The sequence below is a fragment of the Bos taurus genome, chromosome 25, assembly GCF_002263795.3.
Source record: "Bos taurus isolate L1 Dominette 01449 registration number 42190680 breed Hereford chromosome 25, ARS-UCD2.0, whole genome shotgun sequence".
NCBI lineage: Eukaryota > Metazoa > Chordata > Mammalia > Artiodactyla > Bovidae > Bos > Bos taurus.
In genome coordinates this window covers 14,092,252-14,114,539 of record NC_037352.1, presented here as the reverse complement: position 1 = coordinate 14,114,539, position 22,288 = coordinate 14,092,252, and the positions used below count along the sequence as shown (strand labels likewise).

Here is a 22,288-nt window from a genome sequence, read left to right as displayed (position 1 = left end):
ACATTCAGCATTTAATAAAAATACGAACAGGTTTTCATTTGAGGTATAGGCACAGGGGGACCGATTTGAAAGATGATGAGACAATGAAACAAGAACGTTCAGGAGAAGAACATTAATAGTAAGAAAGAATGAGACCTTGCCACTTGTGCCAACATGGAGGGACCTAGAGAGCATTAAATCAGAGACAGAAAAGTATCATACATTTCAGTTACACTTAGAACCTAAAAATATGAATAAATGAACAAACACAACAAAACAGGGTTACAGATACAGAGATTAAACAGGTGGGTGCCAGAGAAGAGGGGGTTGGAGGAGGAGAAAAATAGGTGCGGTAGATTGAAAGTGAAAGTGTTCATCGCTCAGTCAAGTCTGACTCTTTGCAACCCCAGGGACTGTAGCCCGCCAGGCTCCTCTGTCCATGGAATTCTCCAGGCAAGAATCCTGGAGTGGGTTGCCACTCCCTTCTCCAGGGGATCTTCCCGACCAAGGGCTCAAACACAGGTCTCCTGCATTGCAGGCAAATTCTTAACCGACTGAGCCATCAGGGAAGCTAGATTAAGAGGGACAAAGTTCCAGTAGCAAAATAAATGTCATAGGTATGAGACATACAGCGCGGGGAATACAGTCAGTAACCATGTAGCACCTTTGCTTGGTGGCAGATCTTAAAGTAGACTGCTTGTGGCATCATTCTGAAATGTATAGAAATACTGAATCACTATGTTATATGATAGGAACTAACACAATAGGTCAATTATATTTCAAAACAAACAGATTTTAAAAAGGGATCAGATTTGTGGTTTCAGGGGCCAAGGGAACTGGATGAAGATGTCAAAGGCACAAACTTCTAGCTATAAGATAAATAAGTACTACGGATGCAAGATGCAACGTAATTATAACTAATAGCCCTGTGTGTTCAAAGTTAAGAGGTTAAATCCTAAGAGTTCTTACCAGAAAAAGACCACTTTTTTTCCATTTTTTAAATATTGTATCTATAAAAGATGATGGGTATCCACTAAATATATTGTGAGAGTCATTTCATGATGTATGTAAGTCAATTCCTTGTGCTATATACACTTAAACTTATACAGTGCTGTATGTCAATTAAATCTCAATAAAACTGAAAGAAAAAAATGGCCAGGAGAACTGTGAAAGAGAAGAGATCAGGGGAGCTAGTTCCACCAGAAACAAAGAACATGTTATTATGAAGCCTCAATAATGAAGAGGGCTGCAGTGTGCAAGCTATAAGAGCAGACAGGTCAAAGAGAACCAAAGGTCCGGAAATGGATCCAAATGCATATGAGAATTTAATTTATGATAAAGGTGGCATCACAAATCATCAATGAAAAAGATGCCTGGTTCAATTTTAGGTCTGGAGACTACCAGGTAGCCACCGGGAAAAAATTAATGTTGGATCTAATGTTGCACCCCAAGATGAACTTCAACTGGATCAAAAACTTAAAATCACTAATTGGTCAAAATCTACTATTGGCTTCTGGAATGCCAGAGAAACGAAGAACAACTTCAGTGGCATTTCTGGCATTCCTGAACTTGTGTGGATCAATAACCACCTGACTGTATACAATCAGTTTGACTGGGTAATACCAGCAGGGCACGGCGCTTAGGTCTATTGTTACTTTGTGAATATTTACTTTCAACTAAAGGTAAGTACCCTAGTTGTCATCTAAGTGACAAATAGCTCTATGTGCTTTATATGCTGAAATATATAAAAGCATATCTATATACAAGAGTAAAATGCAAAAAAGCATATTTATTATAGTAAAATGATGCAATACATAATGACTGTGAAAATTGTTAATCTCACAGTTACGAGAAACTGAAAACAGGCAAGCGGAAAAATAGATTTTCAGTAAATATTCATATTAAGAGATACATCTTCTCTTCAACAGAGGAGATTAAGAAGAGGAGGCAAGAATACACAGAACTGTCCAAAAAGTGTTTTAATGACCTGGATAACCACGAAGGTGTGATCACTCACCTAGAGCCAGACATCCTGAAATGTGAAGACAAGTGGGTCTCAGGAAGCATTACTACAAAGCTAGTGGAGGTGACAGAATTTCAGCTAAGCTATTCCAAATCCTAGGAGAAGGCAATGGCACCCCACTCCAGTACTCTTGCCTGGAAAATCCCATGGACGGAAGAGGGACTGGTAGGCTGCAGTCCATGGGGTTGCACAGAGTCGGACACGACTGAGCGACTTCACTTTCACTTTTCACTTTCATGCATTGGAGAAGGAAATGGCAACCCACTCCAGTGCCTGGAGAATCCCAGGGACGGAGGAGCCTGTTGGGCTGCCATCTATGGGGTCGCGCAGAGTCGGACACGACTGAAGCGACTTAGCAGCAGCAGCATTCCAAATCCTAAGAGGTGATGGTGTTGAAATGCTGCACTCTATAGGTCAGCAAATTTGGAAAACTCAGCAGTGGTCCCAGTACTGGAAAAGGTTAGTTTTGATTCCAATCTCAGAGAAGGGCAATGCCAAAGAACGTTCAAACTACCGCACAACTGCACTCATTTCACATGCTAGCAAGGTAATGCTCAAAATTCTCCAGGGTAGGCTTCAACAGTACATGAACTGAGAACTTCCAGACATACAAGCTGGATTCAGAAAAGGCAGAGAAACCAGAGACCAAATTGCCAACAACTGTTCGATCACTGAGAAAGCAAGGGAATTCCAGAAAAACATCTACTTCTGCTTCATTGACTATGCTAAAGCCTTTGACTGTGTGGATCACAACAACTGTGGAAAACTCTTAAAGAGATGGGAATACCAGACCTCCTTACTTAGCTCATGAGAAACCTGTATGCAGGTCAAGAAGCAGCAGTTAGAACCTTACATGGAACAAAGGACTGGTTCAAACTTGGGAAAGGAGTAACATAAGGCTGTATATCGTCACCCTGTTTATTTAACTTATATGCAGAGTACATCATGCGAAATACTGGGCTGGATGAATCACAAGTTGAAATCAAGACTGCTGGGAGAGATATCAACAACCTCAGATATGTAGATGATACCACTCTAATGGCAGAAAGTGAAGAGGAACTAAAGAGCCTCTAGATGACAGTGAAAAAGCTGGCTTAAAACTCAACAGTCAAAAAACTTAAGATCCTGGCATCCGGTCCTGTCACTTCCTGACAAATAGAAGGGGAAAAAGTAGAAGCAGTGACAGACTTTGTTTTCTTGGACTCCAAAATCACTGTGGATGGTGACTGCAGTCATGAAATTAAAAGACACTTGCTCCCTGAAAGGAAAGCTATGATGAACCTAGACAGTGTATTAAAAAGCAGAGACATCACTTTGCCAACAAAGGTCCATATAATCAAAGCTATGGTTTTTCCAGCGGTCATGTATGGATGTGAGAGTTGAACCATAAAGAAAGCTAAGCGCCGAAGAATTGATGCTTTTGAACTGTGGTGTTGGAGAAGACTCCTGAGAGTCCCTTGGACTGCAAGGAGATCAAACCAGTCAATCCTAAACAAAATCAATCCTGAATATTCACTGGATGGACTCTGGTCATTTGATACGAAGAGCTGACTCATTTGAAAAGAACCTGATGCTGGGAAAGACTGAAGGCAAAAGGAGAAGAGGGCAGCAGAGGCTGAGATGGCTGGACAGCATCACTGATTCAAGGGACATGAATTTGAGCAAACTCCGGGAGACAGTGAAGGACAGGGGAGCCTCGCGTGCTACAGTCCATAGGGTGGCAAAGTGTCGGACACGAATGAGCGACTGAACAACAACAAAATTTCCTGAATCATTCAAGGTTACCCTTTCACAAGGTCACCCTCTACTCAGTTGAAAGCGTTATTTAATTTTACAGACATACAGCTGGAGGGACCAAAATAAACCAATAGTTGATGGTGCTGAGAAACTACTGTTCTTGCAGCACATGGTCAAATTTTTCACACATAACTACTAAAGATGTATAATGAAATTGTAAAGTTTTAAAGTTTTTTAAAAAAATAAAACTTCAGCATTCCAGAACTTTATTCATTCTAAAATGATGATTTGGGTCTCTACCTGTTAGGGAATTTAAATAAACAGTTTTGTTTAGGCGTCAAAGATAAAGCAGAACAGACCTCTGACCTTGCTTCTAAGCTGCCTGGACACTGTCCTGACTGGCTGCCCTGAGTGCAAGAAGACAGGGGACAAATCTTGAAATTGTTGAGCCCCTGGAGGGGCCTTGGCCAATCAAGCCCCAGGCTTAGCAACACAACATTCCAAGCTTTACGAGAGAAAACAAATAGCATTAACATGAAACCAGGGCTGCAATTTGCTCACAGATTGATGATGACATCAGTTTGTGTCCCAGGATTAAAAGCGGGAACCCCAAACTGCAATATCTGAAGTCTCACCCAGAGCGGATGCACTGCCTGGGCCCTTTACCCAACTGGGACTCCAGATGTGCTGTGTCACGAGACTTCCCAGCACTGTATGAGTCTGGATGTTGGTCAAAACCCAGCACAGTACCCTCTGCTGTGTCTATTTCTCTTTTCTTTTAATGTTAGTATATTGAAAGTAAGCTAGATAACCTCTAATAAATATTGGTATTATTTATTTGTATATAACAAGTGGCTTATTTTGTTAACAAATCTTCAAGCTTGAGACAAAAGTGAAAACTTTTGGCAAAACACTACCACATCTGATGGTAACATTCAACTATTCACCATTTATAACTTTATTGCTACTATGTCTCAGGTATTCCTTAGGAAGAGGTGCAAGGGTTCTTTACATACTCTAATGTACTGTCTATAGATTATAAGATAAAGTCAAGCATGTATCTGCTGATATTTTTTAAGTGGACCTGTCTTTATACTTAGAAATGTCTCTTAATAGTAGGATTCCCTCGTGGCTTAGATGGTAAAGAATCTGCCTGCAATGCAGGAGACCTGCGTTCGACCTCTGGGTCGGGAAGATCCTGTGGAGAAGGAAATGACAACCCACTCCAGGATTCTTGCCTGGAGAATTCCACGGACAGAGGAGCCTGGAAGGCTACAGTCCATGGGGTCACAAAGAGTTGCACACGACTGAGTGACTATCACTCACATGCAGCTAAAGGATGAATCCAATGGATCTTCAGGAGAGAAAAAGAGAGAGAAAGGAAGGGAGAAGAATACTAGAGAAAAATAGAATTAATTGCTATATATACCTTGGATTGCAGATAAGCTTGCCTACATAGAAATCCAAGTAACTTTCAACAGTAACGCATGCAACAGACAAAGATGGAAGACAAATGAGAAACTCCCCACCGCTTTAAATTCTCATCATAGACAAATAATAAACATCTTCTGAAACTGATGAGAAAAAACAACTAGCAACCCAATCTGAAAATAGGCAAAGATAAACAGAGTTCACAGAAAAAGAAATAAAACCGTTATTAAACATATGAAAAGGAACTCAAGGTCATTCACAATCCAGAAACGTACTTATTTGTCACCTATTACACTGGCAGAAACTCAAAGCTTAAAAAAATGCTGTTAGTGAAGCTATTTGGAAAACAGAGACTCACACAGGTGTTGGGGATGTGAACTAGTACCGCGACAGAGAACAACCAGGTAAAAACTATCAAAATCACATGCATATATCCTCTGACCCAGGAATTCCACTTCTGGAAATTTACAGATATTCATCGGTGCAAGCAACGAGTATCATTCACTATAGCAACACTTATCACTGCAAAAGAATGGAAATGCACCAAATATCCATCCACAGGGGGACAGATAAATAAATTCTTATGTATCATACAATACCAGCCATACAATAAAATAGTATGTGCTTGGGAAGAAACCACCAACAAAGAATGCTCTGTGTCCTACTACAGAAAGACCTCCAAGATCTGTTACGTGACAAGGCAAGAAGTACAATAGTGGGTACAGAATGCTCTTTTGTGGAGAAAGAGACGGGGGAGTGGGGGGAATAATACAAATTTCTGTTTTTATTTGCTTGAATTTGAATTTAAGAAGGCTAGCCCTCTGAATGGTATTTCTGAATCACGTGAATGCACTCTCTCTCGGTGACAGGCTGCATGATGGCTCCCAGTTCTTCACCCTCCCTCCATCCTCACCCTTGCTTCAGCCTCACTGTGGGTGGAATGTACTTTCCCAGCCCTTAATGTGGCTTGGCCGTGTGACTTGTTTTCATCAATGAGTGGAAATGGTCGTATGCCAGGGGCTTGCCAGAAATCAGAATATACTATAAAGGCCACAGTAATCAAGTCATTATGGAAAGTGGAAGTGTTAGTCACTGAGTGGCATCTGACTTTTTGCAACCCCACAGACTGTAGCCCGCCAGGCTCCTCTGTCCATGGAATTCTCCAGGCAAGATTACTGGAGAGGGTTGCTATTCCCTTCCCCAGGGGATCTTCCCAACCCTGGGATCGAACCCAGGTTTCCCACATTGCAGGCAGATTTTTTACTGTCTGAGCCACCAGGGAATCTCTAGTCATTATGGTGTTAGCAGTAATTCACAAATTGCACACTGGATCAAAAGAGAAAAGAATCTTGCATTAGATTCCAGAATATAGTCAACTCTCCACACCTGTGGGTGGCATATCCTTGGATTCAACCAACTGCAAATCCAAAAAATTAAAAAAAAAAAAAAAAAAACCCCAGAAAGTTCCAAAATGCAAAACTTGAATTTGCCGCTCACTGGCAACTGTTTATGGAGCTTTTGATTGATTGTATTGTGTGTGTGTGCTTAAAATCGCTCAGTTCTGTCCAACTCTTTGCAACCCCATAGACTGTAGCCTGCCAGGCTCCTCTGTCCATGGGATTTTCCAGGGAAGAACATTGGAGTGGGTTGCCATTTCCTTGTTCAAGGAATCTTCCCAATCCAGGGATGAAACCTGTGTCTCCCATGTTTCCTGCAGGTAGATTCTTTACTTTTGAATCACCAGTCTCGGGTTATATTAGGTATTATAATTAACCTAGACATAATTTAAAGTATATGGGAGGCTACACATGAGTTACATGCAAATACTATACCATTTTATTTAAGGGATTTGACTACCCAATTCCCCCATGGATACCAAGGGACAACTGAAGGAAAGGTTCACATGTGACAGAGATGCGTTCAATTCAGTGGAAAAGAGATGAAGTGTTTAACACAAAGTACTGGCACAAGTGGCTATGTACCTAATGAAAATAAAATAGGACACAAATTTATACTAGATCCAAAAGTAAATGCCAGGTGGATTAAAAGCATAAGTTAAAACAATTAATTAACAAATCTTTCAGACAAATTAAACAGAATACATACATAATCAAATGATCAATGGACTTCCCTGGTGGTACAATGGATAAGAATCCACCAGCCAATGAAGGGGGACACAGGTTCGATTCCTGGTCTGGGAATCTTTCGCGTGTTGGGGAGCAACCAAGCCCGTGCACCGCAGCTACTGAGCCTGCGTGCCTAGAGCCCGTGCTCCACAAGAGACGCCATTGCAATGAGAAGCTTGTGCGCTGTGATGAGGAGTAGCTCCCCTCCGTCCCCCAGCCACTGGCTGCAAAGAGAGAAAGCCTGAGCACAGTGAAGACCCAGCGCAGCCAAAAATAAATAAAAACAATCCAGGGGATCCCCATAGTGAAGTCTGGAAATCTAGAAGCAGTAAAAGGAGACATAATTGATGACCTAAGAAAGAAAAATATTTGTACGGAAAGTCATACCACAAAGTCAACAGATAAGTTTATTCTGCAAAATATGTTTTCAAGACAGGACAAAAGATCAGTAGCAAAAATACATAAAGAACTTTTACAAACTAACTTTTTTTAAAAAAGGTTCCACTTCTGCTAATAATAAGCTCAGTTCAGTTCAGTCGCTCAGTCGTGTCTGACTCTTTGCGACCCCATGAATCGCAGCACGCCAGGCCTCCCTGTCCACCACCAACTCCCGGAGTTCACTCAAACTCACGTCCAAGGAGTTGGTGATGCCATCCAGCCATCTCATCCTCTGTCGTCCCCTTCTCCTCCTGTCCCCAATCCCTCCCAGCATCAGGGTCTTTTCCAATGAGTCAACTCTTCGCATGATAAGGTAGCTTGTATCAAACCGAATATCCTAGAGATTACAACTACAAACTCTGGGTAAAAGAAGAAAAACTGACCTGACAGCCCTGGCAAAAGCTGGAAGGAAGCCAACATGTGGAAGGAACAGCAGTGACCGAATCCTGTATCTTTACAAGCTTTGAGTCTATGGCTTGGGTGATAAAAATCTACCACCATCTCTGACTGACCCAAACCATGCAGACACGAAGCAGCCTGATTAAAAGAATAAGATTTCAGCTACTTCCCAACAAGGGGAGACAGAGTTTGGAGTGTGAGTTCAGCATACTTAATAAACAAACAAACAAAAACATACCAGAATCCATAGCTTCTGTAACACATCATTCATAATGTCCAGAATGTAATCCAAAATGACGAGACAAATGAAGAGCAAGAAAATGTGACCCAAAACTCAAGAGAAAAGGTGATTACAGGAAATCAACCCTGAGGTAACCCAGATGTTATAATTAGCAGAAAAGGATCTTAAAGAAGCTATTGTAACTATGCTCAATAATAGAGGAATAGGAAATTTTAGATCTGAAGATAACGTACCTAAAATAAAACAGTACTGGAACTGACTTCCCACCAGAACTCGAGGAGGGAAGAAGGAGTCAGTGGACATGAAACTAGATCAATAGAAATGATCGAATTTGAGGAACCAAGAAAAATAAAATTAGGAAAAGATATGAACAGAGTGTCAGAGACCTGCGTGACAATATCAAAAGGACCAAGGTGTGTGTAGCTGGTGTTCCAGAAGGACAGGAGAGAAAGAAAGGGGCAGCAAAAACACTTGAGGAAATAATGACCAAAGTTAAACTTGGCAAAAGATAAATTTACAGACCAAAGAAGCCCAGCAACCCCCTATCAGGATAAACACATACAAAATCTAGGAACATCACAATCAAACTGCTAAAAACCGAAAATAAAGTGAAACTCTTGAGAGCAGCCAGAGAAAAACACTAGATTATATACAGGGGAGTGACTATTTGGGTTACCACTAGCTTCTAACCCCCAGTAAGGAGTTCAGAAGGCACCAGAAGACACATCTTTAATGTGCTGAAAGAAAAGAAAAGAAAAACAAAACCCTGGCAACCTGAATTCCATACCCAGTGGAAATTTCCTTTAAGAATGAAGGCAAAAGAAAGACATTTTCAGAAAAACTAAAGAGAGAATTCACCATCAGCAGACCTGCACCACAAGAAACCCTAAAGGAAGTTCTTCAAGCTGAAGGCAAATGATAACTAGAGGGAAACTTCAGGAAGCAATGAACCAGAAACCAGAAACATGTGGGTAAATAGAAAAGGCTATCTTTTTAACCTCTTACTTTCATGCATTAAAGCTACAGCATAAAGTTTGAGGACAGTAAGTGAAACTCTAAGGTTTCGAGACTTACATTTGGTACACGGTTAACTAAGTAGACTGAAAAGTTGCACATTCAGTTCAGTTTGGACTGAAAAATTGTCTAAACTGATGGAATTGTACACGCCTGATGATCGGTGCATATTGCTGTAATTTACATCTAAATTTTTTAAAATGCTTTCTTAAAAAAAAAAGCACCTGGCTCACAGCAGTTATTCAATTACTATTATTTATTATTGTTAGTAGCCTGCTAAACTATAGAACATTGGTTTCAGAAATATTGTCTTCTTATCACTGAAAACAACGCAGATGTCCATCAACAGATGAATGGATAAAGACGTGGTACATACGTACAATGGAATATTACTCAGCCATAAAAAAGAACGAATTTGAGTCAGTTCTAATGAGGTGGATGAACCTAGAGCCTCTTATACAGAGTGAAGTAAGTCAGAAAGAGAAAAACAAATATTGCATATTAATGCCTACATATGGAATCTAGAAAAATGGTATTGATGAAGCTATTTGCAGGGAAGGAATGGAGACGCAGATGTAGAGAATGGACTTGTGCACACAGTCGGGGAGGGAGAGAGTGAGATGGATGGAGAAAGGGGCATCAACACATATACGCCCTCAGGCTTAAGACGGACAGCTGGTGAGAAGTCGCTATATAACTCAGGGAGCCCAGCCTGGAGCTCTGTGATGACCTAGACGGGTGGGATGGGGCGAGGGGAGAGAGGGGAGATATATATATATATATATATATATATATATATATATAATTACGGCTGATTAGAGTGATTGTGTGGCAGAAACCAGCACAATATTGTAAAGGTTAAAAAACAAAGAAAGAAATACCATCTTATCTCAGGGCCAACTGAGCACATGCTTGTCCTTCCGCCCAGAATGTTCTCACCCTGTACTCTTCCCCTGGATAATGCTGAGGCATCCCTCGGTCTTGGCCTAAATGGCATTTCCTTTGAGAAGCCTGGCCCAGCATCCTCCCAGCAACGGACAAATGAATATCTCAGATCATATGCCCCCACAGCACCCTGGACATGCAGCACTTCCTGCTTGTTGTCCATTTCTCATGAGGCTGTAGAGCCCAAGGGCCCTGGCTCTGCTCTCTGCTGAATCCCCTACCCTCAACACAGTGCCCAGTACCCAGAGACAAAAGGATCCCAGACCTCCTTTCTCCTTCCCCACATACCGTTTGGCTCTTTCCAGGTCATCGTTGGCTTGCTCCAGCTCTCTGATGTACTTCTGCAGTTTATCTTTTATGGCTTTCGTCTGGGCAAGGTCATCCTCTAAGGCTGAGATCTGCCGGTAGCCTTCAGAATGCTGTGTTTTAAACTTCTCCTGAAGGACAGAATCGCCACTGAGTGAATGACTTAAGATTCCCAACAAGGATGTTTATTTCCATTCCCTGTCATCTCCTTAGGACGCTGAAGGTCAATCCTGGGACGTACTCTCTCCCATTGCGGTGCACGTGTGTGGTTCCTAGCCACTAAGCATCCGTTCCTCCCCTCTGCATAGCCTGCCGGCACCCCAGTTTCTTGAGGACCTCTTGCAGCCTCCACCATGGCCAGGGGACAAGCCTAAGCTCAGTCATGAGAACCTTCTGTCCATAGACATGTGCTCTTGAGCAAGTGAGGGATGATGGGGGGAGCCAGGGGCCGTCAAGTTGTCCAGTTCCGAGTGCTTCCTGAGCATCTGTCTGTACCTGGCCCCCTCCCACAATGGTCCTCACCACCTCTGGTGTCCAGAAGCCCCCAACCATCTTAAGCAGTCATTCTGTGCAAGGTGTCCACAGCCTCTGAGCTTGACCTGCAAGGGCCATACTGACGCACTTCAGTGACATCCCTGGGTTACAGGGACAAGGGCAGGAATCACAGTGACTTTGGTGCTCGTGCCTCACAGTCAGAGCGGGACATCGCTGACTCAGTTCAACGACTGTTCTGACTTTGTGACCCAGGATGCCCTCCCTGTGGCATGGGGTATTTAGAAGGAACTTGGGCACCTCTGGGGAGGGAGGGAGAGAAGGGGAGGCAGGGGAAGGAAGGAGGGAGGGAAGAGAAGAAGGAAAAAACCATAACTGTTGTTTCCACCAGAAGAAGCTTAGTGTGACCTGGCCAGTGCTTCCCGAGGCAAGGAACAGCCCAGATGAGGTCTCAAGAATCTGTTGCCCCGCGGTGACAGCAGCTAATGTATACTGTGGGCTTCCCCAGTGGCTCAGTGGTAAAGAATCCATACCAAGCAGGAGGTGGGGGTTCGATCCCTGGGTCAGGAAGATCCCCTGGAGCAGGAAATGGCAACCCACTCCTGTATTATCGCCTGGAGAATTTCATGGACAGAGGAGCCTGGTGGGCTACAGCCCATGGAGTCTCAGTAACTAAACGACAAGAGCATTTACCGCAGGCTACTCTGCCCGAGCCTCTGGGCTCAGGACACCCCTCCCGCTGCCTGACTGAACGCCATTTCGGAGGTGTGAGAATGGAGGCTCAGGCCCATCGTCAGCCCAGAGTCAACCAGGAGCAAACAACTGAGCCAAAACCCATCCTGGGCGACCCGGGCTCGTGCTCGCGAACAACGACGCTCAACAGCCCTGGACCACTTCCGCCTAGGTTCACAGAGGAACTGATCACACGCGTGTGCATACACACTCACACACTCCCATTCTCTCCCTGTCTGGCTCTGCTTTCAAATTATTTTCTGTCACCCAACAATCTCACCACCTTTCCCTCATCCACAAACAGGAACGAAGACACTCCCTTCCCCCAGGAAGTCTAATGTGAAAGTGAAAAAAAAAAGCCCACTCCTCTTCTTTCCTCAGCCCAGTACACAAAGCTGTAGCTAGAAACAGTCTGGAGGCTCTGGGGAGGGTGAGGTAATGGCGCCCGGGGCCAGAAAGGCGTGGCCAGAGCCATCCCGAGAAAAGGGCCTCAGGATGGATGGTCACAGGGCCGGGGCCTCGCATCCTCACGCCACTCAGTCCCTCAGATACTCCACTTCCTGGCTGTGAGCACAGGAAGCGTCTCAGCTAAGACAAGCAGGGGCCGAGCGGGCCCAGGCTCGGGCGAATTTCCAGGTGTGGCTCGGATCGCTCCCACCCTTGGCCTGGGTGCACCCCCAAAAAGAAGAAAACAGGAGGGTACAGGACCCCAGACCATTAACCTAAATTCCTGCGTGGGTTCCCAGAGGACGCGGTGAACGGGCTTGTCCACCAGCACAGAGATTCAAATGATGTCCTTTGAACTTGGGGACATGAAAAAGCTGTTGGGCTTTCATCTGGGGCTAATTATAATAAACTGTCAGCTGATGGAGGCATCAATAGACGCTCTGTTGGATCCCTTACAAGCTTTTTTATTCATCTGGTGATGAATAAGCCAGTTGTCAAGGAGTCCGACTTAGTTGAAAACTTTTCTCTTAGGTGACAGAAATATGTGCCGGGGGCCATTCTTCACTCTGAGGTCGTCCCCTTCCTCACCCTGTAGCTCCTAAACCTCACAGAGAAGTCTTCTGCCAGTTCAAGTGCTTGGTCTGGAAGTGCCTAATTACTTAGCACATGCGTATTTATCAGCATCTGTGCAGGTCCTCCTACCCTCTCCAAACCATGGTTCAAACCACCAGTCTTCCGACCCTGAGCCCCCTTCCGTGTAAAAGCTGTCATGGTTCCCCAGTGCCTAGGGCAGCAGTCAGCCTGTTAACAGAGTGAGTGACGTGGGCCAGGTGTAACCCACAAAAGACACTCAGCCCCTGACGTCAGAGCTGATGGGGGGACAGTAGCTGGGACGGGGTGACCTTGCTCTAACCAACCTGCCTTTTGCAGGTATGGACGAAGGTCAGGCTGGGGTGGCAGGAGCCACCAGAGGACGATCAAAGGAAACCGGAAATCCAAGGTCTTACAAAAAGCCTCACAATTCTGAATGCAGATATTAAATATTTTTGTAAAAGACCGCTAAAGAGATAAATGTTACTATCAAAAGAATGAACCATAACCCTCACCTCTAGTTAACAGCCTACTGCAATATTTACAGAGAAGCATACAGAAGTTGGTGATTCACTTTGAAATGCACTGGGAAGACAGGCTGATGGATGGACAGATAACAAAGAGCAAGTGTGGCAGAGGTCATTGGCAGAGCCCAGGTGGTGGATATACAGGTGTTCGCTGGGAAAGTCTTTCAACCCGACCGTGTGCTTGAAAGCTTTCATGATAAAATGTTGAGTGAAAATCACCAAAGGCTTAAGCAAACAACATCTACGGGCCAGACTGACCTGTGTGGATGGCCAGTCTGGGCTCTGTGGTCTACACCATTAAAGCTCAGAGTCCACCGTTCAGCTTCCAAAGTCTGTGGGGTCTTCCCTGTGCTACTCCTCATCCCTCAGTCCCCAATCCATCTGCTCGCCCCACTTTCTCCTGTGTGCTAGGAAACCCAGGTTCCCAAGGTCCACTTGACGCTCATTCTTGCCTGTGTCTGAGCATCTTTTCACTAAATGCTTCTGGCCGTCAGGTTTGTCTCCCCCACGAGGCTTCCAGGGGCAAAGGGCACACCTCTTTCCTGTGCGTCACACCTAGCCCTGGGCTCACACTGCGGAACCTTGGTTCTTTCCCCCCGGTGGCTCATCAAAATAAATATGAGCAGCTCTGTTTAAAAAAAAAAAAAGAAATTAAGAAAGAAAAAAAAAGACACGCAGGTCTGCTGGGGCCCCACCCAGACTTCCTGAGAACGAAACTCTCAGGGCGGGGTGGGGCCAGCCCTGTCTGAGGTTTACAAAGCTGGCCAGGTGACCCTGCCTGGCAGTGATAGCCCAGAGCCGTCTCTAAGGCCAATGTAACACTTCGTGATCGCCTGCTAACCCATACAGAGTGTCCAGTCTCTACCCCTCAGAGCAGTGGTTCTCCAGGTACTCAGCAATGACCGCAGATACCTCTGTGGTCACCACCTGGGGCAGGGGGTACTACTGGCATCCAGTGGGTGCAGACCAGGGATGCCGTTGAACATCCCGCAACGTAAAACTCAGCCTGACAACAAAGAGTTGTGTGGCTTCAAATGTCAACAGAGGCTGAGGAGCCTGAGTTCTGTCCAACAGAACTTTCCATAATGATGGAGACGTTCTACAGCCTCTGTGTTCACACTGACGCCCACTAGAGATGTGTGGCTACAGGAGCTACCATTCTGGACAGCATAACCCTGGGCCTTATAACAATCAGCAATTCCAGCCATGATCCATACTCTAGAAAAGTCTACCTTCCACATGTGCTCTGGGATTGCTAAACATGGCCATGGGACACGTGTGAGACCTGTCTCTTTAGTTCAGTCGCTCAGTCGTGTCTGACTCTTTGTGACCCTGTGGACTACAGCACGCCAGGCCTCCCTGTCCATCACCAACTCCCGGAGTTCACTCAAACTCAAGTCCATGGGAGTCAGTGATGCCATCCAGCCATCTCATCCTCTGTCTCTTACAGGGGCACTGGGAGCTCAAGTGCCCCACATGCCCGCAGTTCTAGGGGTGGGAGGGGGCCACACCCACAGGCTCCCTTCTCTGGTCACGGGTGCTGGACACCCACCCACACACCTGGGTGTGTCTCCGCTCGCCCCCTCACCTTGATGGTCTCCAGCTCCATGCGAAGGTGGTTGTTTTCCATCAGCAGGTCCCTGTTTTTGCTCTCAGTTTGTTGCAGCTGTGTCTCCAGTTCCGCCTCGTATTCCCGGCTTTCCTCCTGGAATTCCCGGAGCTCCTCTTGGGTGTTCTCTGCCCTGCGGGATTCCCAGATGTCAGCTCATCACTGAGCGCTTATGCGTTGCTGAGTGTTAGACATGGATCTGCTCTTTATTCAACTGCCTTTTGAGGCAGGAACTGTCATTACCCTCATTATACAGATGATGAGGTCATCTGTCTCAAGGTCCTCCCAGGAGGCGCTAGTGGTAAAGAACCTACCTGCCAATGCAGGAGACTTAAGAACCTAAGGTTCGATCCCTGAGTCAGGAAGATCCACTGGAGGAGGGCATGACAAGCCACTCCAGTATTCTTAACTGGAGAATCTCATGGACAGAGGAGCCTGGTGGGCCACATTCCACAGGGTCACAGAGTCGGACACGACTGAAGCAACTGAGCACACACACGCACATCTCAAGGTCAAACAAGTCAGAAACAGGGCGTGGAGCTGCCCCCAGGTGTGCCCGACTCCACAGCCCTTTCTTAACCAATGCACCGTCCAGTCATTCATTCAACGTGTAGTTTCTGGAACCCAATGTATAGTAAATATACTTCAGACTGTATACTCTCTGCAGAGTTATTTACAAGCAGAAACTGGACATAATACAAAGGTTCACTTACCATACCACTATCTAGGGTCCCTGCTCCATATCCCAAATACCCAATTCTGGCTTCTCAACCCTTAAAATTCAAGGCTTTTTTTTTTTTTAACAAGCCCTTCCCTGGTGGCTCAGACGGTAAAGCGTCTGCCTGCAAAGCAGGAGACCTCGGTTCAATCCCTGGGTCAGGAAGATTCCCCTGGAGAAGGAAATGGCAACCTACTCCAGTATCCTTGCCTGGAAAATCCCATGGATGCAGGAGCCTGATAGGCTACAGTCCATGGGGTCGCAAAGAGTCGGACAAGACTGAGCGACTTCACTTTCACTTTAAATCAAACTAAGAATAAAGACATCAGAGGAGCCTCAGAGGAGCTGGAATAAGACCTGCCTGAGCAGATTACAAGAATCCATGAGAAACAAGGAAAGAAACAATGTTACGCACACACCCACAGCTCCCAGATAGGGACATGGAAACACTGGTTTCAAACTAAAAAACTTGTAACAACCTAGACAGCTAGCTGCAGGGAGAAGTTCTCTCCCACACACCTGAGGGCTGACCAGATAAGGCATCTGAGAGTTGATAAAACACTGCCACAATTTGATACTCTCTAAAAATGTGTTAACTTCAAATCATATTCATTCCCAAGCTGTCACACCCTATTAATAGAGTGGTACAGATCATTGGGATATGCCAATACCTAAGATAAAAAAAGTCTGAATGTTAAGTTTTTCATAGCTTACTTATCTTGAATAGTATAACTTTGGAGGAACTAAGGTGTTTGGCAGTGGAAAGAATCAGAACATGAGAAATTCCTTAAAAATTTATTGACCTAAATAATTTTGCCTGTTACAAAATAGCAACAATAAAAAGACAATAAAAAGAAACTGTTTACACTTAAACAAAAAACAGAAACAAAGAAACAGACAAACAAAAAACTCTGCCAGAAAATAAGCTTGGGAGTGGCACAGCCTTTTGCTTAGGACCCTCTAGGCTCTGGGGTTCAAATCCCAGCTCTGCTGCCCCTGCCCCCCCCCAACCCCACCCCGGCTGTGTGCCCTTAGACAAGTTACTTGCTGTCACTGAGGTTCAGTCCCCCATTTGTAAAATGGGGTGAGAATGGTTTCTCCACGGGCCACCATGGAGATTTAATTGAGATGATGTATGTTCAGTTCTTCACAGGGCTTGGCACACAGAAGGCCCAAAGTAAATGTTCGCTGCCATCACTGTGAGGCAGGTGAACTTGGGAGAACTGACCTCTGCTTGTAGGTCATAGCCAGGTCTTTCCAATAGTTGGCCTCTTCCTCCTCGGAGCTGAAGGTTTTGCCCGAGTCCGCCATTGTGGAAATGGGGGGAAGAGTTCACTCCTCTTGGTGCATAATGTCTAGGAGAGAAAGTTTTAAAGCTATTACCCACATCTAGTTAAACAGCTGATCTTTAATAGAGTGGGGGGGAAATTCCTGAACTTTATGTTGGATTAATTGCGGCAAAAAAAAAAAATTGCCAAAAAATTAAAAACTAAACCTAGACAAACTACAGTTCATTATTTACATTACATTCATTACATTATATTACAATATGTTACATTCCAAGGATGGATACATATACCAGGATTTGCTGATTTTATTACATTGGAGGGAAGGGGAAAGCAGGGCAGCTTAGGGGTTCTAACTTAGACAACCCGGTGCTTCCACCATCTCCATCATCACAGAAGGAGAATGTCAGAAGGGAAGGCTGCAGGGTGAGGGGATACTTGACACCAGCTTCGGACACTTTTAGTTGGATTTGCCTGTGATCCATCAAGATGTAACACCGGATCTGAAACTCGGGGTGAAGTCCGGGCTAACAACACAAATTTAAGAGTCATGAGTTTGGAGCTGGTTCTTCCCTTTTTCTTGTGACTGAACCATCGAAGAATCAACTGAGGATTATTTATGGAACTCTGAGGCGTGCCAGTATCTGAAAGCTGAGCAAAGAAAGAAACGGTGATGGAAGGAGACAGGAGAAACAAGTGAGAGAGATGAGAACCAGAAAAGTGACTATACTGGAGGAGACAGTTTCAAGGGGAAAATGGGGAATGAATGTTCCATGGTATCTGAGATGCGAGAGAGAGGCTAGTAAGATGAGCTCTGGAAAATATCCACCCACAAGACTTGGTGAAATGTTGGTCACTGGTGATGTAAGCAAGAATGGTTTCAACACCAGGAGGAGGGATAGAGGGGGTGGAGGAGTGACTGGGAGGTGAGGAAGAGGAAGTAGACAGGATCTTGGAGAACTGGGTGTGAGAAGAAAGGAGACGAATTAGACAGAGTCCCTTGGACAGCAAGGAGAACAAATCAGTCAATCCTAAAGGAAATCAACCGCGAATATTCACTGGAATGACTGAAGCTGAAGCTCCAATACTTTGGCCACCTGATGCGAAGAGCCGACTCATTGGAAAAGACCCTGATGCTGGGAAAGACTGAAGGCAGGAGGAGAAGGAGGCAGGCAGCAGAGGATGAGGTGGCTGGATGGCATCACTGACTCAATGGACATGAGTTTGGGCAAACTCTGGGAGATAGTAAAGGACAGAGAAGCCTGGCGTGATACAGTCCATGGAGTCACAAACAGCTGAACTCGACTTTAGCGACTGAACAACAGAGGGTAGTGGTGACAGGCTCTGAGGATGCTGAGCTATCCAGGACAGAGGTCAGGAACAGATTCCTATTAACAGTTCTCAGTCCTCGGACTCCTTGCTGATAGCGTTTCTCAATGTTAATAGCTTATTTTCTCAATTTGTTTAAGACTCTGAGTTTGTCAAAAGGTTATTAGGAATTCAAATGAGATTGCTCCAAAGTCCCTTCTTCCCTTCAAGATAGCTCACAGTTCTGTCTTTGGGGAAAAAAGAAGGAACACAACCCCCAACTCTGCAAGACATAACTAACAAGCCGAATATCTAGGTAAAAAATACAAATCATTCCGCTAAATAAGTCAGTTTTGACATGGACACGATCACCAACCAAGTGGGTCCCTGGTAGAAACTGAACAACGATACCTACATCTGAGTAAAGCACTTACTGACAACTCTACATCTGTTAGGACCTGTCTTCACATCTCTCCCTTCAAATTTCTCACCCTTCCCTGATTCAGAAAAAACATGCCATGTCCCCACCCACTCCCTTCTGGGGAACAGAGTTTCTCTGAAAGCTTGATCAAAGCAGAGAAGCTAGAGGGAGTACAAAGTTAACTTGATTTTATCCCTCAGTCCGGCATCCCTTCTTCCATCTTTTTGTAATAGCACCCCAATGTTCTCTTGGAGGAACCAACTCTACACTCTTTCCATGGGGCTCAGGTGGACTTGTCATCAGCCACTGTACCTAGGAGATGGCATGTGACTACTCACGCCTCCAGCGTCAGTTACAGGCTCAGAGGTGCACCTATCCCAAAGCTGAGCCCAGCGACAAGGGTGGGTCTAACCCAAGTTGAACCAGTGACAAGGATCAGCCTAACTCAAGTTAAGCCAATGACTGGATCAGAGGTGGGCCTAACCCAAGCTGAGCCAATGATTGGCTCAGGGGTAGACCTAACCCAAGCTGAGACAGTAAGCATCCAGGCCCAGGCCTTTCAAAGAGCTATCAAGAAAGAAACTCTCTGAAGGTGTAACTAACCTTACTATAATGATAATTTCACAATATATACATGTCTCAAACCACCGTGTGCTACACCTTAAACTTATACCATGTGATATGTCAATTATATCTCTGTAAAGCCGGGATCCGAGGCGGGGTGGAGTGGAGAAGAAACTCTCTTTCCATCAGGGTTTGTGGCGGTCATCTCTCTATCACAAGGGAGAAGGCTGCCTGAGAATGAAGCCAAAACAAGAAAGCAGGGCCAAGAGGTGGACACCTGGGTCCAGTCATCCCTGACTGAAGGTGAGGAGGGGTCATCAACTTCCTTTCTTGGCTGGACCAGTTAGGCCTGGATTTCTGCTACCAGAGAGGCCTAATGAATGTTGGAGTGAACGATCTTGTTTGCTGAAAGTAGAAAGGATAAGAGCACCTAGAGTGTAGATAATAGTAATTACCACAGTGACAGGCAAGGGCAAACCTAATTCTGGTAATCCCTGCTCAAGCCACAAGCTCTAATGAGCCCAGAGCTCATCTAGCATGAGGTCACCAGACAAATGTCTACAGTGTTCAGAGCCCAGAGCCCTCGCAATCGTGACTGAGTGCCGTGTGGCCATCGATGACTGTGTGGACAGTCTCAACCTCACGGCATCGGGGAACTCTGCATACAGGAGGGTGAGAAAGTCAGGAACCAGGAACAATGAATGTACACTGACTTTTCCTGCTGCTTGGAAAAAGCTCATGTTCAAGTTCATCATCATGAGTCCCCGCCTACTTCTCTAAACATTTCCTACAGCCCTGCCCCTCACCTGCTTATGCTGTAGTCCCACTGCCTTCTTTCTGTTCCTTGAACATACCAAGCGTGCTCCCACCTCAGGGCCTTTGCACTGGCTGTTCTCTCTGCCTGGAATGCTCCTCTTTCAGATCTCTGCCCGCAGAGTCCCTTCTTGCCATTCAGACCTCAGCTGAACCGTCTTCCCTAGAGAGACCTTCTCTGAAGATCCCACCAAATACCTCCTCCAGCCCTTCACTGCCACATTAATCCCTGCTTCATTTTATTTCATCACTTTGTGAGTTGTGTTTCTGTTTTATCTGAAAAAGTTGGCTTAAAACTCAACATTCAGAAAATGCAGATCATGGCATCAGGTCCCATCACTTCATGGAAAATAGAAGGGAAACAATGGAAACAATGACAGACTTTATTTTCTTGGGCTCCAAAATCACTGCAGATGGTGACTGCAGACATGAAATTAAAAGACGCTTCTTGGAAGAAAAGCTATGACAAACCTAGACAGCATATTAAAAAGCAGAAACATTACTTTGCCAACAAAGGTCCATCTAGTCAAAGCTACGGTTTTTCCAATAGTCACATACATATGTGAGAGTTGGACTATAAAGAAGGCTGAGCGCCAAAGAATTGATGTTTTTCAACTGTGGTGTTGGAGAGGAGTCCCTTGGACTGCAAGGAGATCAAACCGGTCAATCCTAAAGGAAATCAGTCCTGAATATTCATTGGAAGGACTGATGCTGAAGCTCCAATATTTTGGCCACCTGATGCAAAGAGCTGACTCATTAGGAAAGACCCTGATGCTGGGAAAGACTGAAGGCGGGAGAAGAAGGGGACGACAGAGGATGAGATGGTCGGATGGCACTACCGACTCAATGGACGTAAGTTTGAAAAAGCTCCAGGAGATGGTGAAGGACAGGGAAGCCTGGCATACCACAGTTCGTGGGGTTTGCAAAGAGTTGGACACAACTGAGCAACTGAACAGCAACAACTGGAATATCAGTTTTGAACACAGGGATCCTCACCATCATTTTTTTCCCCCTAAATTCCCAATGCCATGAACAGTGTCTGGCATATAACAGGCATTCAATAAATGCTTGTGGAAGGAAAGAACACAGGGGAACATAAAGATTGACCACTCACTGGAAGGGGATGTGAGATTAAGGAAAAGAAGCAAGAGACCCTCTGAAGGCTAGTTTTTATAAATCCCTAGGATACTTAATGTGTATCTGCATGCTCAGTCACTCAGTCATGTCTGACTCTTTGCAACCCCATGGACTATGGCCCCACCAGGCTCCTCTGTGATTCTCCAGTCAAGAAGACTGAGTGGTTTCCCAGTTCCTTCTCCAGGAGATCTTCCTGACCCAGTGATCGATTCTGTCTCCTGTGTCTTCTGTAACAGCAGGCAGATTCTTTACCACTATGCCACCTGGGCAGCCACCATACACACCTGATCTTAGCCAAATGGCCGAGAAAGGGACTTAATAGGATGGGGAAAAACCTTTCTCGCTCAGCACCCGAGTGGCATCTCATTGATGGCAAGGGGCTGAAGGACAGGGTGTCATGTTGGAAACTACCCACTTCCCAGGTTTTCATGATAAGGAATATTCAGAACAGTTACTGGAGTTTTAGTAACCTTCATCCTGCAGCCTTACCAAAGATGAGTTTCAGAAAAGGGTACTGTTATCATGGCCAGTGAGGCTTAGAATTTAAGCCTCAGTAAATAAATGAAACTGAGCTTTTTTAGGAGGTGCTTCCACTGTGGCTCTAATTACAACCCCTGCATTTTAAAAACACCCCTTAGGGAAGAAGAAGACGATGCTCAAGGCTAAGAGGAAAGAAATAACAGCTCAACTTCACTCTCTTATGAAAGACCACACTTAAAAACCTAAACCTTTCCTTTTTTCCACTTGAAAATATCTCGGAAAAGTTCTAAAGTGCATTCTTGTCTGCCACAGACAGCAGGCAGGATGACTGGCAAAGGTTCCCCTTTCCCAGCATTACAAGTTTATCATCACCTTCTGTTTGTGGAGTGCTAGGCATTTAATATGTCATTTCCAAACAACTGGATCCTTTCTGTTTACCTCGAAGATGCTGGAGAGAGATAGAGAGAGACAGCGTGTGTGTGTGTGTGTGTGTGTGTGTGTGTGTGCACGTGCTAAGTCACTTC

The 22,288-nt window shown here is 45.0% G+C and overlaps 1 protein-coding gene across 6 annotated transcripts in view; it reads right to left on the bottom strand.

The window, feature by feature from the left end:
• Positions 1-22,288, bottom strand: part of NDE1 (nudE neurodevelopment protein 1) — a 59,674-nt gene that overhangs the window by 29,679 nt on the left and 7,707 nt on the right. For 5 of the 6 annotated variants that reach the window (XM_005224719.5, XM_005224718.5, XM_005224720.5 and 2 more), the window contains exons 2-4: positions 16,984-17,110; positions 15,017-15,170; positions 10,622-10,770 (exon numbers count right to left, since the gene is read on the bottom strand). In XM_005224719.5, coding sequence (XP_005224776.1) covers positions 10,622-10,770; positions 15,017-15,170; positions 16,984-17,066 — 386 coding nt within the window. In that variant the 5' untranslated portion in view covers positions 17,067-17,110. 6 annotated transcript variants of the gene reach the window in all.